Consider the following 26,353-nt stretch of genomic DNA (forward strand, 5'->3'; position numbering starts at 1 on the left):
GCTCTTCTTCGCGAATCACCGAGGCAACGCAGGACAGGCTCATTACGACCGGGTTACACATTTTCTGTATTCTCTTGGTGCATTTCTTCTTGAATGCAGTCACCAACTCGATCTGCCAACTCAAGTCCAAATCAACGTATCACGCCGCCGAAGTCCGGTGCGTCCACTGGCCTCGTTTGCTGTTCGGTTGACGTTGACCCCCACTGCGCCTGTTACTGCCGTTTATTCCGGGGGTGGCAAATGGTTGATGAATGGAGCGAGAGCTCGAGCTCCAGCAAAAATCGTGCCATCGCTGCAGTTGGTCTCTCATGGTGCTTTCCGTGAAGTTTAACGCTCCCAATGTCATACCTGGAATCGATCGGTGAATCATCTTGGTGAGCTCGATTCCAAGGCAGCTGCAGTCTTCATTTCCCAATTCGCACCTTCGGTGACAGCCCTCCTCCTCAAGCATAGGCTACTTCTTCGTCACGATGCGCATCGGCTCCATTCTCAGATCCTTCACACTGCTGCTGGCTGCGACGCTTGTGAGCAACTCGCTCCCCACGATCGAAGCTGGGGTGCGGGAGCGGGCTGGTGGAAATGAAGCTTGCGGCCAGGGCCAACGCGTTCGAAAGTCCTGGTCGAGTCTTAGCAGCAGCGAGAAGAGTCTCTACCTCGAAGCAGTGGACACCGCTATCAAGAGCGGAGCGATCGAGCAGTTTGTCGCCATCCACGTCGAACCAAACGGCGAATCTCAAGCGCACCGCTCGTGTGGCTTCTTCGCGTGGCACCGCCGTTTTTGATCGCGCTGGAAAGCTATCTGCGTGGTCAAGACCCGAAGTTCGCTTGCGTTACGCTGCCGTACTACGACGTGCAGACTGCGTATGTCCGCCAGGCTGCGGGTGAGTGCGACAACTTCTACGACTGCTCGGACATTTTGCAAGAGATCGGAGGCAACAAGGCTCGGAATGTACCGGTGTCATTGACGCAGAACGGTAAGACAACTAGCGGCTTTCCAGTTACCGGCTTTCCTTTGAGCGACGAGTGCGACGACAACAATGTCTGCGGCTATAGTGTTCGCAGCGACATGACCACGAAGCCCGTGCCATCAGGTGCTGGGTTCGCCTCGTTCTTGAGAATTGTTTCTGCCGACTACGCGACCTTTTTGATGGGCATCCAGTCCGGAATTCACAATGAAGTCCACAACGCTGTTGGAGGCACCATGGCTACCTTCGCCTCTCCGCGCGACACTTTCTTCTACTCGTGGCACACTGCTATCGACATGTACCTGCATGTGTATCACCTGTGCAATTTTGGCGTGCCTCTCACCGAAGAGCAATTGCTGACTGCATCCAAGGGGTTCGCCAAGGCCTCGGACTCGTGCGATGGCGTGTCGGGAGTCGGCCCAAACGCGAGAATCGTGCAGAACGTGATTGTCAATGGGCAAACGATCGACATTGCTGACCATCCGACGCTCGGCGAGTACTTCAGTAACGTGGGCAGCGAGATGTGGAACTACGGCGACGTGACGCAGCTCGGAGACTACTCGTACTCGTACGATCTACCAGATATTATGACGCAGCAGTTGCTGAGCAACACGGAGATCTGTGCAGCGTTCACGTCGAACCCTTCTACGACAGCTCCTGCAACTTCGTCTTCTTCTACTACTGCTCCGCCGACGACAACGCCAGGCACGACGGCACCCCTAAATTCAACACCCCCCTACTTACAATGCACTCTCGAGTGGAAGCGGCTCCTTCCGTGGTTCGTACTCGAGTGGATCGGATGGTGACGATGACGTTTACGTCGATTCACCAGAAGATGTTGGCTACGGGTACTACAACGAGACTGAAATTCCTGAGCACTCTGGCATCTACGTCGTGGACAACTCCACCGATGGATCAGCGTACGCACCTCCTTCCGATGCCAATTCCGGGAACTACTGGCAGTGGACACAAACCACGTACGACGGTCTCTACGATCGCTTCGACGGCGACATTGGCCTGGTCGTGCAGCAGATGCACTACGCCGAGTGCGAGACGTACAGCAAGGCCCACGGCATCGAGGATTTCTCGGACGACTTCGTGCAAAACTTCCACTTGGCGTCGAGCCGCCCCATTTGCGGCAAAAAAGTTGACCAGATCGAGTCCGGAGATGTCGTCGTGGCCTGCACCACGGACGAGTTCAAGCCCGACGCCATCGAGTTCGCCGCCGACGACGTCATCGAAGAGGTCAAGCGTGAGTACGAGACCACCACCACCACCACCACTTCGGAGCAGTACATGGACTCGGACTACTACGTTGATGCGCAGACAAAGGCCCAACAGACCCCTGTCGGTGGCACTTCCAGCACCCCAGCTTCGACCCCCGCATCAACCAAGAGTGAAAATGACTACTACGACACCCCCACACCAGCTCCGACCAAGATCATCCACGCTGCCGCCACGCCAGCTCCGACAACCACCGACTACGAACACAAACTTTGTGAGTAAACGAGTACACCACCACTTGGACCGCAGCAAATATCCATCGACGTAGATGTTCCGTGTATGGTGGTTGCAGCTAAACAAACACATCAAACTTCACGCTTGACGTACAACCTATTCTGCGAACTAAGTACGAAATATTCCATACATTCTTCAAGTGTTTATCGCGTGCCTCCTCACCACGACTCCAAACTTGCATTCCGGTCCTCAATCATGCGGTCGCAATTGCTCCGTCGCGCGCTGCGCGTGGCGTCCGCGTCGGCGCCGCGCTATGTGTCTTCCTCGCGTCTACAGCACGTCAAGCCCGTGACCTTCACTCTGCGCCCCGTCCAGAGCGCACACGTGCGCTTCTTCTCGCAACCGCCCAATGATGGCGACGATACCCCCGACGCCGACTACTTGGGCGTTGTATACGACGCGTCCAAGGTGAAGAAGTACAGCGCCGAGCTGGAGATCGAGGGCCACGTGATCAGCGGAGGAGACTATTGGACGGCGCTGGATGCCGCCAAGGCCTATGACGAGCTCGTGACGCTCTACTGCGACCTGGACGCGCCGCGCAACTTCCCCGAGGGAGACGCGATGGAATCCACGCAGGAAGCAGAGGGCCAAGTGGAGTGGCAGGCACCAGACGCTGGAAACCGCCACGCAGACAATCCCGTCCATTCCGCAGACCTATTTGACCATTGACGAGGTTATGGAGGCTCTGGAAAAGGAAAAGGCCATCGACGTGTACACGGTGGATCTGGCTGGCAAGAGCAGCCTGGCTGACTTTATGGTGTTCGCAACCGGCAGGTCGCAGGCCCACATGCGACGCATGGCCGACCTATTGATCAAGTCTATGAAGGTGCGGCAGATTGTGGACGACTTTGACTACTCGGTGGAAGGCCGCGACTGCGACGACTGGATGATCGCAGACTGCAACAACATTGTGGTGCACTTGATGCGCGCGGACACCCGCCGGATTTTGGCACTGGAAGAACACTGGGAGAAAATGGTGGACGACAAGCACAGCGTCTACGGAGAGATGAGCGAGGACGAGTATATGGACAAGTTCGGCACGAGTGAGCTCATGGAGTACCTCGAGGACGAGGACCACCCGCACGGCGATGGAGAGGACGGCCAAGGAGCCGGCGTCGAGTGGAAGTAAAACGTGAGCTGCTGTAGGAACGATAGACTGATGCCTGCATCTACTGTTCACACTCGTATCATAAAATGAATGAACGTGACAGCTTGTGCTTTACATGGTTGTTGCCGGTCATCTTCGTGCTGACGTTGAGACAGCGTCTGCATGCTGCAGTCTTCACCATGGCAAACACACGATCAAGGTTGAGAGAAACGCTTTATTCCATTGCTGGTTGAATAAATACCCCTACGTTTGGCTTCGCGATACGATATCTACACATACTCACCGCGTAAAATGCAAACTTGTCTTCATGCTGGTCCTAGCAAACTTGGTCGCTTGTTCATCAGAGTCCCTGTCAAGGATCGAGTCGAATTTGTCGTCACCAACATATCACGATAGAAGAAGTCCACTCGGCGAGCTAAATCCTAGCACGTCACACGGAGAAAGCATCAGACGCAAGCACCAAAGCAAAGTAGAAAAGCAAGCGGGTGGACGATCGCAATGGCCAACAGGGAGTAATGAGTCCCCATCAACCACTGCAAATGCACACCGCACCCGCACCTCACGCGAAGCACGCCAGGATCTACAGCTTCAACGAGGGTAATGAGCCCCGATCAACTGAGCCTGCTGGCGAGGCTTCGAGTAAGGCCTTCTAAGCCTCAGTACTACTCCAGCAGAAACCCCCAACGAACGATGAGCCACAGAATAGCGCACGACAGAGAGAAATGAGTCTCTGTCTTGCCAAGCTCGGGAGAAAGGAGGGTAATGAGCCTCTCCGTGTTGCCACCATCGCTTCTTCATCCTGATTCTGTTGGATACCTGACTGCGACGCTTGTCTTCGTAACTCTTGTCGTCAACGTCCCTGCTTGATAACAACTGGCTTGGGAGACCGGCTGAGTGTGGCTATAGCTGCCTTGCGGGAGAAATGAGTCCCGCGTCGCGCAGCTTACACACCATGGAAAGCTGAAATGCTCACGACAGAGGCAGAAATGAGTGCCTCGTATCGTATCAACTCACCATGCCAACTTCCACCAACTTGTCGCCAACTGTGATCTTTTACCACCTAGCGGCAGCATCCGCCATGCAGGAGTCCAGCTTTCGTCGAAGACCACTGAGCTCGCGCTCAAGTCGTCCAGTGGGGTTAGCTCCTCGAATGCGACCTGCACTTGTTCCGGGGCTAACATCAATGTGGTCGCTGTCACTGTTCTCTCGGCTGCTTACTCGACGTCCAGTCACATTCCGCAGACTTCGCAGGCTACGAAGACTCCCACTGCTGCTGCCGTTGCTGTTAAAGCTGTTTCCGTCCGAAGTAGTAGGCGCCGTCGTGGCAACCGACGGAGGACGCTTGTATGGAGCTGACCTAGCCGACCGCGGCGAAATCTCTGGTGACGAGGACGTGGGCGATGTCCCAGCGCGCGAAGATCCCAGTCTCTTGCTTTTGTACATCCGACTAGACGGCACATTTGCCGCAGCACCCTTGATTTCTTCGGGCAGCGTCAGCTCCCGCTTTCGGATACGGCTCTGCTGAGTTTGCGCCGGCACCTCCATGGGCTTGCTCACAACCTCCATCGACGTCACACTCGACGGTTGCACCGTGCTTGTCGACATCCCCCTCGCACTCCTGGAGCTCACCGTCGTGGTGGGACTGCTATTGCTGATGCTGTCCCCACTCTGTCGCTGCTCCTGCAGCCTCACCAAAGCCTCTGTCAGGTACTTGTTCTGGGCCCTCTTGCCGTGCAGCTTCTGCTTGTAGTGAGCCAGCTGCGTCTCCACTTCCTGCACGCTCTGCTGCTTCTCCTGGACAACGACGAGCAGTCTCTGCTCGAAACTATTGCTCGTGGCCACAGCCGTCTCCACCCTGTTCTGCAGCGCCTTCATTTCTCTGCGCAGCGTCCGGCTCGTCTCGTGGTGCTTCATGGCCTCAGCCTTGGCCTCTGCGAGCTGCTTGGTGAGCCTGTCCCTGTCGTCTTTGCTGGCCCGGTCGTACCTGGCCCAGTAGTCCTGCTCCTGCTGTAGGAGGCCCTTGAGTGCCGCAACTTCGTGGCCCAGAGCCTGTTCCCTGTCCGCGGCCATTTGTTGCTGCGTCTTGAGCTTGTGCTGCGTCTGGAGCGCGCATTGGCTCTGCTGCTGCTTGTTCTGGCGCAGCTCCATGGCCAGCAGCTCGTTGTGCTGCGAGAGTGCGGCCACCTGCTTCTCCAACGCCGTCACGGCCCGCGAATACTCGCTCTGCATTTGCGCCAGCGCTTGGCGGTAGTACGCATCGTTTGCCATGGTCCAGTCGAATACTGCCGCGTCCCAGAGAGATTCTCGACTCTTTTTTTTCAAACTGAGGGACTTTTGGGCGGGAAAGAGTGCGCGCCTCTGAACCTTACAAAACCTGTGGTAATGGATATCGGAAACTGTGGGGATTCTTGAACCTGCAAAATATTTTATTTTTACAAGATAAAGATGGGGTCTCGCAGGATGCGGCTGTACGCGCTGCTGGCGGCGTTGCGCGTGGTCGGGAGCGTGCTGCTGCTGGGCATGGTGCACCCAGACGAATTCTTCCAGAGCCAGGAGGTCATGGCTACGCACTTTGTGCCGAAAGAGAGCGCCATTTGGAGGGAACTGTTCGTGCCCTGGGAGTTCCAGCTGCCCATGCCCAACCGCTCCATATTGTTCCCGTACGTAGGATTTGATATTTCGGGGTTTTCTCATTTGACTAATGTTGGTTTTCATATATTGTGGATGCTTTTTCTTCTAGGGCGCTGGTGGCGGGGATCCCGTACAAGATCTTTGAGGTTGTGGGTGTAGAGCTGACAGGTTGGCTGATGCTGGTGACGCCGAGGCTGCTATTGTGTCTACTGTCGTTTATTATCGATGTGGTGCTGTACACTGTGGTGGGTAAATTAAGTCGGGACCAGAAAGTGGAGATCAAGAAGGAGAAGCAGGAGAAAGTCCTGCTTTTGTTCGCCAGCTCGTGGCCGACGCTGGTGTTTTTGTGTCGACCATTTTCCAACACTTTCGAGACATTGGTGCTGGCACTGTGCTTTGCAGTGCTGTTTCTTGTGAGCCCGGTAAGTTTTACTTTACTTTATTGTTAATGTTGATATCGAACTCATCTTCCTTGTGTTGCTGTTTTCTTTTTCAGTACCGACATGTTTTGGGCAAGGTGGTGCACTTGCAAACATTTCTTCTCGGGAGTTTGTTGGCGGTGGGATTTTTCACGCGCTTCACGTTCCCAGTCTTCTTCTTTCCGCTTGGGGTGGAGCTTGTTCGACGGCAGGATGCGTTGCTGGTATATGCGGCGCGAAAGAAGCTGGGCTCGAGTGCACCGTCGGGTTTAAGGCGTCTAGCTAGGGTTGTTGTGGTTGCGGTGCAAGGACTTGTGGCGTTCTTGATGTGGACGCTGGTTTTTGTTGTCGTGGACACCCTGTACTTCCACCCGGAGGTTTTTGCTGGTGACTTGAATTCGTCAGTGGTGGAGAAGATCGCTCAGAATGCCGTGTTTGCGCCGCTGAACAACTTGATGTACAACGTTCAGTACGACAACCTGGAACTGCATGGTGTGCACCCCCGTTTTACCCACCTGACAGTCAACATGCCGATGCTGTTTGGACCAGTGTTTCTCGTCTTCCTGGTGCGATTTCTGCGGTATCCCGATCGATCGTTTTTTGGTAGTGCGTGTGTATTTTTCCCACTAGTGTGCTTGTCACTGGCTCCGCACCAGGAACCAAGATTCATGCTTCCGGCCCTCGTGCCACTTCACCTGTTCACTGCATTGAGTGGTAGGGCGGGAGTGGTTCGCTTTTTGACGACTCACAAGCTTGGAGTGCTGCTGTGGATTGTCTTCAACCTCGCGTTGACGCTCTTCTTCGGTATGCTGCACCAAGGAGGTGTTGTACCTATGCTTCTGTCCTTATCCGCGATCGCGACGAATCCAGTGGAGAACACGGCGACAAGTTGGCTAACGCCAATGTGTCGGTTCGACGAAGTTGACAGCACCACATTGGGCCTCATTGGAGCAGCACCACTGATTTTTGCGAAAACATACATGCCCCCTCGCTTTCTTCTTACCGGCATGACGTCCTCTCCGGCATTCCAGCTGATTGATCTCGCTGGTACAAATGGTGATGACCTCCCACAGTTTTTGACTGAGAATACTGTCACGACAGCACTATTAGTGCTGCCTGCCAGCGTAGAGCTCACGGACATTATCCCCGAACACTCGCAATTTGTTTCGTCCAAGGTGGGAGGCTGCTTTCCCCACATCTCGACAGAAGATCTTGCACTAGACAAGCCATATTCGCTGGAACTATACATGATAAGGCTAGGAAACTAAGGCATTAACTGTTGCACTCGTGAGAACAATGATTGAAATGAAATGACAGCACAAAGTTTTTGCCGGAGGGATCAGGATTCGCGGTGGTCGATTCAATGTGACCCGCGATTTTTCAAGCTTAAATCTACGAAGCTCGTTCCACACAGCGACTAGACTCTGTATGACCACTATATTGCAGCCAAAGTCGGCGACCTTCCGCACGTGGCATACCGTATCGATGCATTCCTCAATACACTCTGGAAGCACACAGCGTTTTAATGCTGCATGTGAGGGCAGTGCGTCCAATGTACCCTCGATTTTTTACAAGAGCGGACAGCACCAGTGTGGATGGATGCGGTTCGAGCAGCGGCACGAGGAGGACACCTGCACGTGTTTCATTGGATGAGCGAACGTCAAGACGGTCGTGAGCCTTGGACAACAGATTTCGACAACGCATTGGAAATCGGAGCCACACACAGTCACCTTGCTGTCGTTAAATGGCTACACGGACGTAGCATCGAAACATGGTAAGATGGCGTAAGGGAAAATCTACTCCTGGTTACTATGACGCTGCGTGGAGATATGAGTACTATATGGTCGATGTGCTTGCATTTGCGGCTAGGAACGGCCATTTGGAGGATGTGAAGTGGTTGCTCAGTGTTGCACAAAATGCAGCACCAGAGCGGACAATCGGCGAAGCGGCAATCCAGGGGCATTTAGATATTGTTAAATGGCTGCATACTGCAAAAGGTTCCGTTTGCTCGAGCTGGGAAATGGACAATGCTGCTAAAAACGGACACTTTGAAGTGGCGAAATGGCTGTACGATAATCAAAACGTGAGATGCTCACAAAAACAATAGACGAATCTGCTGAAAACGGTCATTTCGAGATAGTCAAGTGGCTGCACGAAACGCTGTCACTAGAATGTTCATCCATCGCCTTGTGCATGGCCATCAAAAACGGCCACCTTGATATCGCCAAGTGGCTGTTTGAGAATAGGTATGCTGACTTGTATCTACGTATGGGGAGGGCATCGACTTTTGCGGCTAGATGTGGCCATTTGGAATGTCTGCGGTGGCTGAGCGAGCATCTCTCTACTGTCTTCTCGTGCATGGCATGAACGTCGCTGCTAAAACGGGTCACATCGAGGTGATTGTTCACCGGAAGCAATGGACCGAGCTGCTGCGATGGGCCACCTCAACGTTGTGCTTTGGCTACTGGAACACAGGAACGAGGAATTCCCTGGTGATGCAATATCTACTGCTCAAAACGTCGAGGTTCTTTAAATTTGCACAGACAGTATACCCCCTCCAATGCTCAAAATCGCGAGTTTGACAATCAAGAACTCGAAATGCTGAAGGAGATTTCTGAGGAGATACCTGTTTTTCTCCAGGGGTGCCTGCGGTGTTTGGCGGAAATTGCCATTGACAGAAACAACGTGAGCATCTTGACCTGGCTGAAGCATTTGGAATACAACTACTCACGACGTCACCTATTCGCACTAGCTGACTTAAACTTGTTACAATGGTTTCGCCATTATGAATTCGACATCAACGAACCCGATCTGCTCGCCATAGCTGTCGAAAATGAACATCTGAATGTAGCTCGTTGGCTATTGAATCATGGATACGACATCAATGATCCAGGTTTTTAATCGAGATAGCTGCGAAAAACTATCGTGTTTCGTTGCTGAGGTGGTTAGTCGAGCAGAGATCCACGCTTGAGTACTGATACAAACGCGCTTTGAAGAGGAAACTTCACGAATCACTACCCGCGACGCCATTTTACGTGCACCCGATAGTGTGCGTCATTGGGTCAAAACGAACATCAGCGCATCGGTGTGAGACGGGATAGCATCACCGCGAAGTGAAGTCGTAATAGACTGAATGCAGAGTAAATGACCGCGTTGATGCGAAGTTGCCTTAGGCTTTCGTTTTTTCTTTTCGTTTTATTTTGTAGCCATCTCGCTTAAGTCCGCGGAATTCCGGCGTGTTCAACCATTCAATCAACTCAGGATGCCGGTGCTCACGACGAATGCTAGCGGAGCCGCGCCGCCCGTGGTGGGCGTGCTGGGCGGCGGCCAGTTGGGCCGCATGATGGCCGACGCGGCCCACCGCCTTGGCCTGCAGGTGGTGGTGTTGGACCCGCTGGGCGCCGAGTCGCCCGCCGGCCAGACGGGCCTCAAGGCAGTGGCCGGCAGCTTCACCAAGGAGGATGACATCGCCAAGCTGGCCGAGCAATGCGACGTGCTGACGGTGGAGATCGAGCACGTGAACGCGTCCTTCCTTCAACAGCTGCAGGACAACAAAGCGGCCGGCCTACAGGGCGTGCACCCGACCCCGGCCACCATCGCACTGATCCAGGACAAGTACCAGCAGAAGCAGTTCTTCGCGCAGGTGCAGGCCGTGGCCGTAGCCCCATTCGAGATCGTCACGTCTCTGGATGTCGGCCGTCAGGTCGGCCAGGCCTTTGGCTACCCGTACATGCTCAAGTCGCGCCGCTTCGCGTACGATGGCCGGGGCAACGCCGTGGTCAAGAGTGAGAAGGATCTGGTGGAAGCCTTCGAGAAACTCGGGGCCAAGCTGCTGGCTAAACAGGATGCCAGTGATGAGAAGCTACTGGCTGAGGAGGAGGCCAAGCTGTACGCTGAGAAGTGGGTACCGTTCGTCAAGGAGCTGGCCGTGATGGTGGTCAAGGGCGTCGACGGAGACGTACGCGCCTATCCAGTCGTGGAGACCACGCAGCGTGACAGCATTTGTGACACGGTGCTGGCCCCCGCGCAAATCTCGGCGGACGTGGCCAAGCGCGCTGGTGACATGGCGCAGGCTGCGGTGGCCCAGCTCGAGGGCCGCGGCATCTACGGCGTCGAGCTCTTCCTGACGGCCGACGGGGACGTGCTGCTGAACGAGATCGCCCCGCGCCCGCACAACTCAGGCCACTACACGATCGAGGCCTGCGAAACCAGCCAGTTCGAGCAGCACTTGCGGGCCATTGCGGGTCTGCCGCTCGGTAGCTGTGAGCTGCGCGTGCCCGCCGCCCTCATGGTGAACGTGCTGGGCGACGCTACGTCCTCGGAGGATGTGAGTTTTTCGCTGCTCCGTAAGAGTCTGAGCATCCCTGGCGCCGCTGCGCACTTCTACGGTAAGGTTGGTGTGCGTCCTGACCGCAAACTCGGCCACGTGACTATCACGGCACCCAACCTAGAAGAGTTGACCAAACGTGCCGTTGCGCTATCTCCTGAAGCCGCGAAGAACTCGGGCCTGCTCAAGCTCGAGCGCAAACCGCTTGTGGGTATTGTCATGGGCTCCGACTCGGACCTGCCTACCATGGCCGCCGCCGCTGACATGCTCGAGAAGTTCGGCGTACCGTACGAGCTCACGATTGTGTCGGCTCACCGCACTCCAGGCCGTATGTATGAATACGCCCAGAGCGCTGTCACGCGCGGACTGAAGGTTATCATTGCTGGTGCCGGCGGTGCCGCCCACCTGCCCGGTATGATCGCCGCGCTGACCGCTCTTCCGGTCATTGGCGTTCCTGTGAAGACTTCTACTCTTAACGGCGAAGACTCGCTGCTGAGCATCGTGCAGATGCCGCGTGGCGTGCCTGTCGCCACTGTTGCCATCGGCAACTCCACCAACGCCGGTCTGCTGGCCGTGCGCATCCTCGGCGCCGGGGACTCGTCGCTCATCGACGCCATGGCGACGTTCCTGGATACCCAGAAGCGCGAGGTGGACGACAAGATCAAGACCATGGCCGCCAGCGGCTGGAAGGAGTACCTCCAGAACATGAAGAAGCACTAAGCTTAGAGAGAGCTTGAACCTGAACAAGGAGAGGGTTTCTTTATTTTCATTTTGCTTTGTAATGGCAAACTGCAATCTGCCATTTTCGTCTAGGTATCTACTTGTTCTTCTTCTGCAGCTTGAGGTTTTTGAGCTGGTTCTTGAGCGTCTTGGGGGTCTGCTTGTTCTGCCGGACGGGAGTTTGCTCGACACTGGTGGTGTCATGAGCCGCCACATTGCGCCAGTAAAGAAGGCCCGCCAGGCTGACGGCAAACATGGTGAAGCTCAGGAACCAAATGAGGAAGCCCAGTGCAGCCTCGTAGAACTCCGCAGTTAGAACCGGGAACTGGCTCATGCCGCGCAAGAACGGAGTCACGTTCTCCTTGGTGAGATCGTCACCAAGCCTGAATCCACCAAGGCTCGGAGGTGACGTGGGGTCGGGCAGCACATTCAGAGACACCGCGTTCAATCCTTCAGCAGTGAGACTAGCAGGAATCGACACGTTGGAAGCCACACGTTGGAGAAGCCATGAAGCACCTTTAAAAATGCCCAGAGGCGTCGCCGTCTGACGCATCAACAACTGAGCAGAGGCAAGCAGAGCACACGCCGGCGCAAGATACTGCAGCGCGATGATCGGCACGTAGTTGAATTGAAGGCGAACCTTGCTCTGCAACAGAGCTCCGTCCACAAATCCGGGGCGGCCAACAAGCGACGCCATTACCTCACGGGGCTCCAGCAGGAAGTGCTGCAAGTGCGTTCGGAAGCAAAGCAGGCGCACCAGACAAGCGAAGAACACCGCGTAAATACGAAGCGAGTGGAACTGCAACTCCGTGAGGCTGTACCATTTCCAGACGTCGGACGAAGACTCGCTAGCGAACCCCAGCACTTCACTCTGCAGACAATCACAAGTCAGCGCGCGCGGAGAGCACTTGACGAGCTCCGAAGGGACCAGAACGTTGCTCGAGAGGCGCGGGACCCACAGCGCGCAGAGCAGCACGGGGAAGAACATGTTGAGGTGCAGCAGCACCTTGGTCACGGTGGGCGACTGCTTGTCTTTGATCATCTCCGAGTACATCCGCGCAAACCGGAACGACGGCAGGAACGTCGTGCACGTGAACACTCCGGCCAACAAGGCAAAGGTGAAGAAGAGAGAGAGTCGCGCCATTTCTCCGAGCGGGGCCACGTTCTCCAAGTCCGCGTCCGTGAAGCCCACGGCGCGCAGGACCATGGCCATGCGTCCTCCGGCAAGCTCCGCCGCCAGCTCGAGGTCAAAGTCGAGCATTCCCTTGGGCGACACGATGATGAACCCCGAAGCGATGAGGCCGATGAAGCCGACGGCCAGGCCCAATCGGGCCTCGTAGCCCGTCCAGCCCTGGGCGAAGTTGAGCTGCAGCGGGAACCACAGGGCCACGAGCATGGCCGACATGAGGCCATAGGTGGCCACGTCCACCTTGTCGTCCAGCTCGTCGGTCGTGTCACTAAACCACGGGGCTATGAAGGCCACGACGCTGCCCACGACGCAGCCGGCCGAGGCCGAAGACACGAGCACCACGAGCATTTCGTACAGCTCGAAGAAGAGCGTCTGGCTGAAGACGCCAGGCTCGGTCTTGGCCACGCGCACGTAAAATTTGTCCATCTTGTCGGCCGCGCTGAGCGGCTGACCGGCCGGGAGTTTGCCCGCCTTGCCGCCCTTGGCCAGCGGCTGACCATTGAGCGTCGCGATGAGCTCGTCCTCGGGCGGCAGGAAGAAGGTCAGGCCGTTGACCAGCCACGCGGCCAGGCTGAAGTGCGAGCGCAGCCGCAACTGCACGAAGGCCAGCAGGATGCCGGCCAGGAACTCGGGCGGGAACAGCGCCATGGGCCACGGAGGACAAGAGCGAATAACTGCCACAAGTGCAATTGCACCGACACGTATTGGATAGCGCTCGGTTGTAAAGGGTACCGATATTTGGGTACAATGGTATTGGAACAAGCCCAGCCGACATCAGTGCTTCAGGTGGTTGTGATTGCTGCAGAAAGCAGAAACGTTTTCTTGCTGTCGAACAGAGAGACACTCGCAAGCAATTTGCTGCTGCTATTATACATGTAGTAGCAACACCGAGATCACGAAAGTGGCGTGGTGGGTTTCCAAGACTGATATGGCAGCAAATACTAACTTGGTGCAGCTAGGTTTTCTGTCAGCTGTCCATATGCGCGAAGATGTATTTAGTACTACAAAGCACGATGCGATGTACATCTTTGGGCGCCATCTCACTCATCAGTAAGTCTGAAGAATTTGAGTGTACATGTAGCTGGTGTTTCATTTGATAGAGTTTGTCATACTTTAAAGGGCTCATGCAGCAGTGGTTCTCACAAGGCCGGTCGTATTGTCACTCGTCAATCGATTTCTACGAGGACGAGACCATTACAGTTAACCTATCAGACATTCAAGAGCTTGCAGAGGTACGCATCGACCAGGTTACGACTTTGCCAGAAACACCCAGCTGCTGCTAGCACGCAGACAACATTATTTTCTTAATAATACATTTCCTTTCAAGTATCCGATAGAACTGAGCACAGGTGCCCGCACGTGAAGATCACCGCTCACTTGATTTCCTACAAGGTTTTCACGTGCCCATCGAACCCTCTCATCACACGTGAAACTCTTCAAAACACACGTGAAAAAAAACTACCTCCCATCTCGAACAAACCTAATGTCTTGGCTTACCGTTTTGACACTGCATGATCTACTTCGAAGAACTCGCCCTTCGGGGCTTGGCCTACCAGTCTGCTGACCTTAGTGAAGATGGACATCTCTGCAACTTGGCTGTACTCTTCGGTTCTCATATAATGGCCTCTTTGGCGATCTCTTCCGCCTATTTAGCCTTCGCTTCAGCATCGGCTGCAGTGTCGGAAGAAGGCTTCCAGTTGTCGTCGTTGACATGCTCTTCTTGTCGAAATAGCCTCGCCTCCATTGCCATCGCGGCCGGGTGTGAGCGTGTAGCGGAGTCTGGAGCTGCTGTCGGTGGTATCGTGACGGTCACACCAACGACGCGGGTATTCGTGTCCTGCGCCTCCATTGCCATCACGGCCGGGTGTGAGCGTGTGGCGGAGTCTGGAGCTGCTGTCGGTGGTATCGTGACGGTCACACCAACGACGCGGGTATTCGTGTCCTGCGCCTCCATTGCCATCACGGCCGGGTGTGAGCGTGTGGCGGAGTCTGGAGCTGCTGTCGGTGGTATCGTGACGGTCACACCAACGACGCGGGTATTCGTGTCCTGCGCCTCCATTGCCATCGCGGCCGGGTGTGAGCGTGTGGCGGAGTCTGGAGCTGCTGTCGGTGGTATCGTGACGGTCACACCAACGACGCGGGTATTCGTGTCCTGCGCCTCCATTGCCATCGCGGCCGGGTGTGAGCGTGTGGCGGAGTCTGGAGCTGCTGTCGGTGGTATCGTGACGGTCACACCAACGACGCGGGTATTCGTGTCCTGCGCCTCCATTGCCATCGCGGCCGGGTGTGAGCGTGTAGCGGAGTCTGGAGCAGCTGTCGGTGGTATCGTGACGGTCACACCAACGACGCGGGTATTCGTGTCCTGCGCCTCCATTGCCACCGCGGGACCTCGTGTGGTCGAAACGTGTCGGCCTTGAGTCTCCATCATAGCGCCCCGTTTCCTTGTAACACGTCTTCCTTGAGCCTCCATACTGGCAGGTCTGTTCGGCTGGAGACCCTGCGCCTCCAAGGCCGCTGCATGTCCACGAGCGCTTTGGTCCAGCAAAAGTTCCCGCAAATGCCGCGTCACATGGCCGCCGATGTCGTCCTGCGTCGTCAGATCCGGCGATGAGCTCACTAGAGACAGCAGTCCCAGCGTGAGCACCATCGCCACTCCAAGCGCCACTCCCAAAGCCTTGGCCCGATGGCGCGACCGAGGTTGCGCACCCCGCACCTTTCGATCAACCTTCGCCATTCCCAAGTCTTTTCTTCTCGTCTCGATCCAAAGTGCGCCCTTGACAAAGAGCAAGGCAGTGACAACCGCAGCCAAAGAGTCATGAAGAGGCATGAAGATACATATCCTGCCGAGGGTCGCAGTCGCCGTGGCCGTCCATTATTGCACCGATTTAACCAGCCCCTTGGTCTCCTCCGGTCTCGGATTTGGAGACTGGCTCGTCCCACACATGCCAAGGTGGCCGCGAAGTCGGATATCGGTGCGCATGCGAGACAAGCCACGACTGGTGGTCGACCTTACGCTACATCCTGGCGGACCGTCCTGCGAGGCGAAGATCTTGTCCCCCACGACGCTAAGTAGTGCCCAAAGCTGTTTGATATTGGCATTATGGTACCTACAGCACTGCTGCTTCCTTCCCTAATTAGTGCCAGTCATATTTACACAGTTCACCTACTTGTGCCCTCCTCCCATCTCATATTCGGGAGAAGCCGTCCTGAACGTAGGTGCTGGACGTGTACGTCGTTGTGGCACGCTCCATGTCGTCGATGTCGCCCAGCACGGGGTCGCTTGGTAGTCCGGCGCGCAATGCGGCCGCTTGGCTCAGCGGGTCTTTCCTCCGGGGTTTGACCCACGTGTTGCGCATCCAGGCGCCCCACGCTACGCTGAGCAGGAAGGCCACGAAGGCCATGAAGCACAGCGCGGCGCCCGATGCCAGCAGCGCGCAGTGTACGACGCCGTCCAGTGCGTCGCAGTAGCGCACGTAGTCGCTGGCGGCCAGCGCGCAGCCGGCGCTCATGAAGAGCATGGTAAAGACGGCGTCCACGCCGAAGCTCCAGGGCGCCGGCATACTGGCGCAGCGCAGCGTGAACACGAGCAGCAGGAACAAGCCGTCGTAGAGGCAGGCAGCGAAGGACACAACGAGCACGAAGTTGACGGCCGGTCCGCCGTAATACATGGTCACCTCATGCCCGTCGAGGCTGAGTGTCTGCGGCTGGAAGCTGCTGGCCACGAGCGCTAGCGCCACCACGCACGTGGCCAGTTGTAGCGAGCGCAGCGCCAGCGAGATGAGGCGGTCGTGCTGCTGTCCGCAGCGTAGGTTGCTCTTCATGGAGGGTGTCGGGTTCTCGCGAAGGCAAAATGTAAAATAGCGCGGCACATGCGTAGCCCCGCTCGGCCTTTTGCCAGTTGAACGAGCGAGTCGTGCTCGATTCCTTGAGTAAAGACAGGATGGCATCAGTACAGCCGTTCGTTTCAATTTGGGCAGAATCAATCGTATCCAAAGTGCAAAGTGACCAACTTTCACAGGATGTTTAGGCATGTCTATAGAAAATGAGAATATCAGCTTTCGAACATTATAAATTTGCAGGGGCGTCCTACACCGCAGTAGTTCTTCAGTCTTGAATCAGTGGTTAAAATCGTATTTATGTGGGACACTGGATTTGAATATTCTAAGAGCCGTTACTAGTGTTGAATGTACTGGTTTATTATCTTGCAATACAGTCCAATTTCTCCCTTCGTGGAAAATTAGAGGGCGACTCCTTGACGAGAAGTTCGTGCATTTGCATACAAACACTACTTTCAATGCCAGGGAGCTCATTGCATGATCGATCACCGCACTGCGAATGGAAATGGCGCTGCAGTACTTGATAATAGCAAGCTGAAATTGGCGGAGCAGAGACGTCCGACGTCGGTTGCTAACGCCCGAACCGCAGGTGTTCGCTCAAAACGACGCGCAGATGCATGTACACGTCGCCACCGCAGCATACCGGCTCCAGTAGCGGTTGGCGTCGCTGATTCAGATGGCTGGTGTCGCTGGTCAGAACCTCGCGTCGAAACTGGCGCAGGTTACAACAGAATGAGCTAAACCGTCCTCTCGTCTCCGCGGCGCCCAGCAACCGAATATGCACCTAAGTGAGGTGTAAGCGTGGCCAGTGAGTTGCCAAGCTTTTCGGGCGAATTGCACCCATCCAACGCTCGCATCGTCGGGTAAATCACTGCAAAATTCGTGTCGGCAATGATGGAAATGTGTGGTCCAGAGCGTCGGATAATGCTATCTGACTCGACACCCGGCAACCTCTCCAGGTCGGTGCAGTCGCGCCGGTGTCGGGGGTCCGTTTTGCGGCGGCACCACCATGAGCCGCTGAGCATGGTCGTTGCTCGGCAAAACCACCACCTCGTTACACGTTCACCGAGTTTGCAGCGGTTGTCGACGAGAGCTGCTTCAGTTTGGCCTGTCACGTGGACAGGCAAATTCAAGTTGAGCTCTTGAGATCTGTCAGATATGTCGCGGTCCGCGTCGAGGAGCCTTCGGAATGGGTGGAGTTGGTGAGCAAGACGCAACCAGCCATCGCTGGCTTTGCATCGGCGCTCGGTCGCGCTTCGGGCCAGTGAAGTCACCAGCGCTACGCTGGACGAGCCTAGTGGCGCCGCTTCGTATCCGAGCTGCTCTCATGTGAGCCTCACATCTGCCTTGGATGATCCGACGGCTGTTGTACCCACTAAGCGTTGATCGTCGTCAAGAAGAGAAAGTCGACGCTGCATGCTGCCAAAGTGCCGAGTTAATATTAGTGGGGTTCTATCCTATTGTACAGCTCTTTACACGGAGAAGGCTGTCGTAGCCGTCGCCGGCCTATGCCGTGGCCGCCTGCGAGCCGCTCATGATCTCCTGCGCGCGCACCGTCTTGCTCCCGTTGAGAATCTCGTACTCGCACTTGGAGCCGTCGATGAAGTTGGTCTCGTCGAACTTCAGGTACAGGCTCTCGGCCACGGGGCGCTCGCCCGAGTAGGCGGCCGAGACGCCGCGAATCAGGCCGTTCTCGAGCTCGTCCGCCGACTTTTGCGCGATGCGCAGGTCGAAGCACTTTTCCTTGCTGCCGAGGTACCAGTTCGTGAGCTCCCCGCAGACGCTCACGACGCAGTTGGCGCTCGAGCGCACGTCAAAGGCCACAACGGCCGACTCCATCTTGGCCTCGGGGCTCAGGCGGCGGTCGTTGAACACGACGACCGTCTCGCCGCCCACGATCTTGTCCGTGATGGGGCGCAGCTGGCGGGACTCGCCCAGCTTGCCGTCCTCCCAGGCGGCCACGAGCTGCCGCACGGGCACGGGCGTGGGCTCGCTGTTGCTCACGAGCTTGTCCAGGAGGCCGCGCAGGTGGGTGCGGGGCTGCGTCTGCTCGGTCTGTAGGGCGTCGCTCTTGACGTCGCTGTCGGCGGAGACGGCCACGACGGCCGTGGCTGCGAGGAGCACGAGGTGGCGGAGGAACTGCATCGCTGGGCTGTGGTGTAAAGTCCTGTGTGGGTGTGCGGAAGTCGCTGCGTGGGGCTGAGGCCGATTGCTGCTGTCCTCGGTCCTTGGCGGTGCTGCCTGCCACGCTGCCTGCGAATGCTAAAAACAGAAAGTGAGAACGGGGAACCAGGTCCAGAACGGGCGCAACCCACCCATCGCGCACAATTCTAAAAATACATACCGCGTGGTGGGGCGGTACAGTGTGCCGGCGCCGCTGCCCTGGAAATAGAGACCCATAAACAAATACCCTGTTGCACTTTATGGTCGCACGGCGTCGTGCGCGCCGGGGCCGATTGCGGGAGCGGTCGAGCCATAATCACAAAAAGAGAGAGTGACCGCATGCCAGCGCAGTAACAAGTCCCCGTGCCCGCCAGTGGATTGGAGCTCAAGTGCCCCGTAAGCTGGGATCGCCGCGCGATTTGGCGCAGCTGGGCCGAAGGCAGCCATCTCGCGCCGAGGGAGATCTTTAGCTAGCTGACATGAGCATGTACCCATCAACTAAGAAGCGCGGGACACCCCGCGGTGACACGCTTGATTTACGGTCGCCGAGCTTCAAGCTGTGGCTCGCAGCAAAGAATCCGCGCCTCGATTGGTCCGCGTCGGTCCGAATAGATGGCTACGACTGCAATGCCGGACTACCGAGACCTTGCTAATAATACAGCATCGCTGCCGCGAGACCTGAGCGGCAGATTGCCTTGGCAGCGCTGCATGTGCGGGGGAGCGCAGAGCGCCTCGAGCCATCGAAGCGCGCGCTCAAGCCCTTCTCTCGCCGTACCACGAACAGCACGGTGTGCTGACTTTGATGCGGGAAGGAGATGGGCGCGCTGCCTATGATTACAAAATGGGTCTCTCCAAAATAGGCAAGTTTTGAACCCCAAAAGCGAGCCGTGGATATTTTGCTGGTTTCTCGGGATCGTTGTGTATCGTTGTCCTGGAAACCCAGAGACCCAGTGCTCAACGATCGTCTACATGCGTTAGTCGTCTTCGTAAGGTCGCTGTTATCATCAAATCCACTGCGTTCGTGAGCATGCATGGTACCGGTACAGAATTTACAAGTACAGCTCTGGTGTTTGAGATCTCACATACAAGGTTGGACAATTTGCACTTCACTGAATACAAATATATCTGCCAAACTACAACAGAATAATCCCAACAAGCTACGACCAAGGCGGCAGCTCTTCGATCGCAAGTCTGCAGCCCCTGAACGAGAAATTGGATTCTCTAGCTCGCTGAAATGGGCACTGATAATGATTATTGCACTTTGCCGTGTTTACCCCACTGCGAAACGCGAGGGCCAATGCCATAAACCGCGTAGAGCGCCGACATGTCCGCCTCGGCTTTACCGGAGTGTCTGCTCGTTTGTGCGGTCACAATGCAAATCGCAGATAATGCTGCCTTAACATTGAGGACGGATGTCATGGCCTCTCAAATATCCGGAAATTGATATGACGCCCAAGCCTCCCCTGAAAGCGCCGACAAATTATAATAGTTGCTGTGAGATGTGGACATGATTGTCCTGGACTTTTAAGCGCGCTACGCACACGGAGCACAGGTATTTCGTTGACTTGCCGAACGAGTTAGTTTTCACCCCCTCCTTACCATATTTACAGGGGGAAAAGCTACCGCCAATGCCAAGTCCATATTGTGGCCAAGTCTAGGAAAGGGACCATGGGCACTCAAAAGATGAAGATGATGGCATGTTCGTTCCAGCGCAGCCATCGGCTTTCCACTTGGCGGTTCATCAAAATGTGCACGTTGAAGGCAGGTGAAAAAAGTGAAGGGGAATTTGCCTGACCGAAAATGTAATATATGAGACATCGTCGTCTGTCCAGGGCCTGGACTCCAGGCAGTCAGCAGCTCGCGGCCGCCGCGCCCACCGAGTGCCGGGCCACCATGCTCTCCAGCGCGCCGCGGATAGCCCCGCTTAGCTCGTCCACCTCCTTGCCTCGCTTGAACACCTTGAAACTCGGCAACGAGGCCACCTCGAAGTCCGTCTGCAACCAGATACCGTTGCAGTCAGTACCATCATTCCCAAAGTCCAGCCATGTGCCAAAAGTCGCAGCCCGTGTCTTACCTCGATTTCGTCGACGTCCACGCGGGCGAACACAGTTGTGGGGAACCGGCCGCTCAGTTCCTCGAAGAACGGAGCGATCTCCATGCACGGCTTGCACCACGTGGCCCAGAAGTCCACCACCAACTGCCAGCGACAGTAACAACCCGAGACCAACCAGCCAAAACACCAGGCACAGCAGAAAACATAACCAAAGCACATGACATGAGAATCGTCCCGCAGGCTATAAATGCAGCGGCACGAAGATACCCAATACGAAAGTGACCGAGCCGAGTGCGCGTAGGACACTCCCAGTATCGAGTATCATGCTCGCACTTGCACAAAGTACGTACCGCCCTGCTCGATTCTTGGTTCTGCTGCATGAGCTGCTCCCACTGCTCCTCCGACGTGACCGTCACAACCTGCGGCTTTCGCTGCCGCAGACTCTCGGATCCAGCAGCAGCCTCCTCCGTCTCCACGTAGTGCTTCTGGATACGCGCCTCCAGCCTGTTCCTGTCCGCACCGCGTACTTCGTCGCACTTGACGCCGCCGCGGAAGAACTGGAACGTCGGCATGGCCGTCACACCGCAGCCACTGGACACCGACTTGAGCTCGTCCACATCCACCTTGAGGAAGAGCGTGCACGGGTACTTGGCGCTCAGCTCATGGTACACGGGACTGATGTAGCGGCACGGGCCGCACCACGTGGCCGTAAAGTCCACGACCACTGAACGCTTTCCCCTGTTGATAAGCTCCTTGAACTGGTGCTCCGACGTCACGTGGATCACGCGGCTCTACAGGCGAAAGCACGCAAGGCAGACAGAAACCAGAGGCTCAGAGGCTCAGAGAATTGGATACCAAGCGTCTGCTTGTCTGCACGACAGCAGCGATTGAGGGCACGACACGCACATTGTCCGGGATCTGTTCGTCGCTTTGGCCGAGCACGGTGCGCAGGAACCAGCCCCAGCATCCCTGCGACATCGTAAGCGCAAATGAGCGAGCTGCTGTCCCTTGGCGTCCGAGGAATGATTTGTGTGCGGTACCCTAAGAACGATGGGCGAACAGTACGCTGTTGCTGCTGCTGCAATGAGAAGCAGCGACTGCTGCGTCGCGGGGGATTGACTTTGCCTGCGCTGCGTAGTTGAAGATGCAATGCTGCTATGCTACCTGCTGAATGAGTGGAGTATCCGCTGTTTGGGGTAGCTGTCGACGAGAGCGCACCGGAACACGCAGGTACCGTAACTGTATCTGAGGGAACGTCAGTAAGATCACGCGGATCTTGATGCGATCGAGAATAGATAACGGGCTGCTTCGTATGGATGTGAGCAGTAGCAACAAGGATTCTTTTCACTACGTGTAGGCTGTTACACTCGTCGGGGTGACGCTGCTATCCCGTGTCTGTTCTGTACGTGTTTGCTCCGCGTCGCTGCCATTGTAGGTGTTCTTGCGTGGTGGAGCTGCCAATGACTCAAGTCATGCAGATCCCTGTTGAGGAAGTTGTCGACTCCAACAAACACGGATTGGGTTTCGTTCTTCTCAATTCAACTGCAGAGACCGATTCACCACAGATGTACTACAGTAACCCAGTAAGGTAAAACTAAAGTCGCTTGGATCCACAGTGGCTTGCGAGGGGGCTTACATGTAATCAGCTTAGCATGAGTTCACTGTGCTATGGTGGCAAATTCAGTGTCACCTGCGCGGGCGACAGCAGTCTGCTGGAAATATCTCAACGACCTTCGTAATCTGCCGGGCAGTTGATCTTTGTAAACGCACGCCTCCAGGCTGGTAAAGTGCCCCCACACACCCACACCCCTCGAAGAGCGTCAAACGATCACTATGATTCAACTTCGACTACACGTAGTGAGCGAAAGAGACACGCACTAGAGACAAAATAGGTGAGCCAAGTCGTATTCATTACCGTGATTACCGATTAGTTGGAAGCCTGCTTGGCAACCATGCTCTCCAGGGCGCTCTTGATGGCTCCATTCAGCTCGTCCACCACCTTGCCACCCTTGAACACCTTGAAGCTCGGTAGTGAGGCCACGTTAAACTCCTCCGTTACGGTCTGCAAACCACAAACGGGTCACAAACCATTAAACCAATCAAAAAGGGCTCCGATCACTGTGCAGAACCAATGTTACCTCGAGTTCATCCACGTCCACACGCGCGAACTCAGCTGAGGGGAACCGAGCACTCAGCTCCTCAAAGAACGGAGCGATCTCCACGCACGGCTTGCACCACGTGGCCCAGAAGTCCACTACCAACTGCCAGCAACAACAACGAATGCCAAAATCAAAATGCACCGAAGACACAAGCATAACGTAACATATCGTCAGAGTGTGAGCGCACAGTGCTCTAACGCAGGCTCCATAATGGCCCGCGGGACTTCGGAAGAAAGGTACCCGAATACTCAGCGTATCAAGTATCCTACCGGTACTGGACTAGCGCATTTATATGGTACGTACCGCTTTGCTCGACTCCTGGTTCAGCTGCATGAGCTGCTCCCACTGCTCCTCCGACGTCACTGTCATCACCTGAGGCTTGCGTTGGCGGAGACCCTCCTCACCGTTGGCTTTGCTACTTTCGCCCGCCGCCGCAGCAGCCTCCACCACGGCCGGTTTCTCGTCATCGGGCAGCTCCACTTCCACGTAGTGCTTCTGGATACACGCCTCCAGCGCGTTCTTGTCCGCACCGCGTACTTCGTCGCACTTGACGCCGCCGCGGAAGAACTGGAACGTCGGCATGGCCGTCACACCGCAGCCACTGGACACCGACTTGAGCTCGTCCACATCCACCTTGAGGAAGATCGAGCACGGGTACTTGGCGCTCAGCTCATGGTACACGGGACTGATGTAGCGGCACGGGCCGCACCACGTGGCCGTAAAGTCCACGACCACCGAGCGCTTGGTCGTTTTGCCCTTGTTAATGAGCTCCTTGAACTGCTGCTCCGACGTCACGTGAATCAGACGAGTCTACAACCACATTTTGCACCGATGAGCAACCCCATTTTTGCAGTATACAGTGGATATAAAGACCTACATTCTCCGGGATCTTGGAGTCGTCGACGCCAAGCACGTTTTTGCGGAACCAGGCCCAGAAGCTCTGGAGCAGCATGAGCGCGAACGGCAGCAGCGCGTATACGGGGATGCAGAACCCTCCAATACAGATCTGAATGTGACAGAAGTGCGACCATAATTAGTGCGTTTCATAGTGATGTATGGAGCGGAGAACGGGGCTTGGAGAGCGCCTACCGTCGCTGCCATCGTGGCAGATACTCTGGTGTCCGCCGGCTTGATGGGATCTGCAGAGACGTCGTCAACGGCTCGGATTGGTTCAAATGTAATTCAAGGTTTTATGTGTGCCACAAAACACCTCGTTCTGGTAGTGCAGCCACCTCGGATGCAGCGCTGACATTCGAGGACCGACGCCAACCAAAGTGTCGACCGCCAGCTACAGGGCCCCCGTAACTAGATAGCAGCAGACAGGATGCGCGACTCCGGCAAGTCTGGCAAGCCCGGCGCGGCCAAGGGCAAGAGCCGCAAGAAAAACGAGCGTGGCGCCACCCGCAAGTTCGTGACGTCGCTGGAGGAGATGACGTTGCGTAACGAGCAGGAGGAGCAGAAGCAGAGCGCGCGTAAAGCCCGTCGCGACGACGGCGAGGAAGGCAGTGGTGACTCGGACTCGGATGACAGCAGCGAGGAGGAGGAGGAGCTCGTGGCCTTCGAGCGTGTGCAGAGCAACTCGCTGTTCGGCTTCTCCACCAAAGCCGACGGCCCCACGCTGCAGCAGGACAAGTCCAAGAAGTCTGGCTTCGCAGCCATCGCCAAGACGCAAAACCCCAATGCCAAGAAGAACTCCAACAAGGTCATGAAGGCCAAGGACATGGACGGCAACGCTGCTCCCCAGGAGCTCTCGCGACGAGAGCGCGAGGCCATTGAGAAGGAGCGCGCCGCGGCCCACTACCTGAAGAAGCACTTGGCTGGTGAGACAGAGGAGGCCAAGAAGGACCTGGCCAGATTGAAGGAGGTCAAGCGTCGTCGTGAGGAAGCTGACCAGCGCAAGAAGGAGGAGGAAGCTGGTGCGTGACATGCAATAGCCCTCGGTTCCGAGCTGGTAATGGTTGTTATTGATGAAGGATTTGTGCGTTGCTGTAGCTGCCGCCGAGCGTGAAAAGTCCAAGAAGAAGGTGGTGGCCAAGGACGACGGTGAGTTGCTGTACTGCGGCGGAGTTCATCTGCGATGTTTTGATGCTATCTGTGTATTGACGGATGGGGTGCCGTGTTTGTTGCTGCTTTCCAGACGAGCCCCTGGACGCGCGTGCGATCAAGGCGCTCAAGCCGGCGATCCTCAAGGAGAAGCTCAAGGAGCGCGACCTGTCCACGCAGGGCCAGAAGAAGGATCTCATCCAGCGCCTCATCGACTACGAGAACGAGCGTGCTTTATAGATGGCCACGTTCCTGCATACACGTCGCCGAGGAGACGGCAATCAATCCACTCAAAAACGTCCTCCACGCTCTGTAGCCATCTGCCTCATTGCGTTTTCATCTCACCTTTCTATTCGCCAAAAGTAATTTCATCCAATCACGCAGTCCCGATCTATTGGGTCGCGCATAACGAAGATCGACCTGCAGGACACCATGGCGTCTGCTGCGAACGCCGAGATGGTGGCGAGCCTCATCGGCGAGAAGGTGCTGGAGACGCTGGACCGGAAGGAGCAGAAGCTGGACGAGACCATTAAGAAGCTCGAGGAGGCTGATGACGACGAGTTAGAGCGACTGCGCGAGAAGCGGCTGCAGGCCATGCAGCACAAGGCGCGCAAAGCGCAGGAGCTGCGCGCGCAGGGACACGGCGAGTACGCGACCATCGCCGACACGCACGAGTTCTTCGAGACGATGAAGAAGAGCGACAAGGTCGTGGTGCACTTCTTCACGCCGGCCAACGCCTTCTGCCAGCTCGTAGACGGCCACTTGGCTCGTCTAGCGCCGCACCACCTTGAGACCAAATTTGCACGCATTAACGCCGAGAAGGCAGAGTATCTAGTGGACAAATTGGGTATCTGGATGATTCCGTGCATTGCTCTGGTCAGCAAGCAAAAGGTGGAGAAAATGGTGCAAGGGTTGGACGAGTTGGGAGGCACCGACAAGTTCTCCACGGCCTTCTTGGCCTACTACTTGGGACTGCACAAGGTGCTGACATATGAAGGACCCGAGCCGGAGAGTGCCACGGATGACTGCGGTGGCGCCTACGCGTCAGGTAGCAACCCGGTGGAGGCGAAACAGCAGCTGGACCAGGAACGGATCAACAGTATCCGGCAGAGCATCTTCTACGACAGCGACTTGGAGGAAGACGACGACTAGCAGACAGAGAAATAACCACCCGCACGACTGTCCAGTAGACCTGGACAAGATATGAAATAGCCTTTGCAGT

The 26,353-nt window shown here is 56.1% G+C and overlaps 12 protein-coding genes across 12 annotated transcripts; 6 read left to right on the top strand and 6 right to left on the bottom strand.

Annotated features, from left to right (window-relative positions):
* Window positions 1-470: 470 nt before the first annotated feature.
* KRP23_10245 (uncharacterized protein) lies at window positions 471-2,471 on the top strand (the record flags this gene model as incomplete). Its single annotated transcript, XM_067880671.1, has 3 exons — window positions 471-750; window positions 813-1,632; window positions 1,730-2,471. The coding sequence occupies 3 exons, from the start codon at window positions 471-473 to the stop codon at window positions 2,469-2,471; spliced, it is 1,842 nt and encodes a 613-aa protein (XP_067742075.1).
* Window positions 2,472-2,678: 207 nt separating this feature from the next.
* KRP23_10246 (Ribosomal silencing factor RsfS) lies at window positions 2,679-3,612 on the top strand (the record flags this gene model as incomplete). Its single annotated transcript, XM_067880672.1, has 2 exons — window positions 2,679-3,074; window positions 3,136-3,612. The coding sequence occupies 2 exons, from the start codon at window positions 2,679-2,681 to the stop codon at window positions 3,610-3,612; spliced, it is 873 nt and encodes a 290-aa protein (XP_067742076.1).
* Window positions 3,613-6,036: 2,424 nt separating this feature from the next.
* Window positions 6,037-7,909, top strand: KRP23_10247 (GPI mannosyltransferase 4; the record flags this gene model as incomplete). Its single annotated transcript, XM_067880674.1, has 3 exons — window positions 6,037-6,251; window positions 6,332-6,644; window positions 6,719-7,909. 3 exons carry the CDS (start codon window positions 6,037-6,039, stop codon window positions 7,907-7,909), a joined length of 1,719 nt encoding a protein of 572 aa, XP_067742077.1.
* A 1,994-nt stretch (window positions 7,910-9,903) lies between these two features.
* KRP23_10248 (phosphoribosylaminoimidazole carboxylase) lies at window positions 9,904-11,688 on the top strand (the record flags this gene model as incomplete). The annotated part of the gene is made up of 1 exon (XM_067880675.1): window positions 9,904-11,688. One exon carries the CDS (start codon window positions 9,904-9,906, stop codon window positions 11,686-11,688), a length of 1,785 nt encoding a protein of 594 aa, XP_067742078.1.
* Window positions 11,689-11,785: 97 nt separating this feature from the next.
* Window positions 11,786-13,525, bottom strand: KRP23_10249 (Transmembrane protein 161B; the record flags this gene model as incomplete). Its single annotated transcript, XM_067880676.1, has 1 exon — window positions 11,786-13,525. The coding sequence occupies one exon, from the start codon at window positions 13,523-13,525 to the stop codon at window positions 11,786-11,788; it is 1,740 nt and encodes a 579-aa protein (XP_067742079.1).
* A 997-nt stretch (window positions 13,526-14,522) lies between these two features.
* KRP23_10250 (uncharacterized protein) lies at window positions 14,523-15,611 on the bottom strand (the record flags this gene model as incomplete). Its single annotated transcript, XM_067880677.1, has 1 exon — window positions 14,523-15,611. One exon carries the CDS (start codon window positions 15,609-15,611, stop codon window positions 14,523-14,525), a length of 1,089 nt encoding a protein of 362 aa, XP_067742080.1.
* A 451-nt stretch (window positions 15,612-16,062) lies between these two features.
* On the bottom strand, window positions 16,063-16,698 carry KRP23_10251 (uncharacterized protein; the record flags this gene model as incomplete). The annotated part of the gene is made up of 1 exon (XM_067880678.1): window positions 16,063-16,698. The coding sequence occupies one exon, from the start codon at window positions 16,696-16,698 to the stop codon at window positions 16,063-16,065; it is 636 nt and encodes a 211-aa protein (XP_067742081.1).
* Window positions 16,699-18,219: 1,521 nt separating this feature from the next.
* Window positions 18,220-18,858, bottom strand: KRP23_10252 (uncharacterized protein; the record flags this gene model as incomplete). The annotated part of the gene is made up of 1 exon (XM_067880679.1): window positions 18,220-18,858. The coding sequence occupies one exon, from the start codon at window positions 18,856-18,858 to the stop codon at window positions 18,220-18,222; it is 639 nt and encodes a 212-aa protein (XP_067742082.1).
* Window positions 18,859-20,726: 1,868 nt separating this feature from the next.
* KRP23_10253 (Thioredoxin) lies at window positions 20,727-21,907 on the bottom strand (the record flags this gene model as incomplete). Its single annotated transcript, XM_067880680.1, has 4 exons — window positions 20,727-20,870; window positions 20,951-21,073; window positions 21,280-21,720; window positions 21,836-21,907. The coding sequence occupies 4 exons, from the start codon at window positions 21,905-21,907 to the stop codon at window positions 20,727-20,729; spliced, it is 780 nt and encodes a 259-aa protein (XP_067742083.1).
* Window positions 21,908-22,856: 949 nt separating this feature from the next.
* On the bottom strand, window positions 22,857-24,189 carry KRP23_10254 (Thioredoxin H-type 1; the record flags this gene model as incomplete). The annotated part of the gene is made up of 5 exons (XM_067880681.1): window positions 22,857-22,991; window positions 23,068-23,190; window positions 23,392-23,898; window positions 23,966-24,094; window positions 24,178-24,189. 5 exons carry the CDS (start codon window positions 24,187-24,189, stop codon window positions 22,857-22,859), a joined length of 906 nt encoding a protein of 301 aa, XP_067742084.1.
* A 223-nt stretch (window positions 24,190-24,412) lies between these two features.
* KRP23_10255 (28 kDa heat- and acid-stable phosphoprotein) lies at window positions 24,413-25,371 on the top strand (the record flags this gene model as incomplete). The annotated part of the gene is made up of 3 exons (XM_067880682.1): window positions 24,413-25,004; window positions 25,081-25,131; window positions 25,226-25,371. 3 exons carry the CDS (start codon window positions 24,413-24,415, stop codon window positions 25,369-25,371), a joined length of 789 nt encoding a protein of 262 aa, XP_067742085.1.
* Window positions 25,372-25,563: 192 nt separating this feature from the next.
* KRP23_10256 (Thioredoxin domain-containing protein 9) lies at window positions 25,564-26,283 on the top strand (the record flags this gene model as incomplete). Its single annotated transcript, XM_067880683.1, has 1 exon — window positions 25,564-26,283. The coding sequence occupies one exon, from the start codon at window positions 25,564-25,566 to the stop codon at window positions 26,281-26,283; it is 720 nt and encodes a 239-aa protein (XP_067742086.1).
* Between the last annotated feature and the right edge of the window lie 70 nt (window positions 26,284-26,353).

This window comes from Phytophthora ramorum, assembly GCF_020800215.1.
Source record: "Phytophthora ramorum isolate Pr-102 chromosome Unknown Phyram_PR-102_s0009, whole genome shotgun sequence".
NCBI lineage: Eukaryota > Oomycota > Peronosporomycetes > Peronosporales > Peronosporaceae > Phytophthora > Phytophthora ramorum.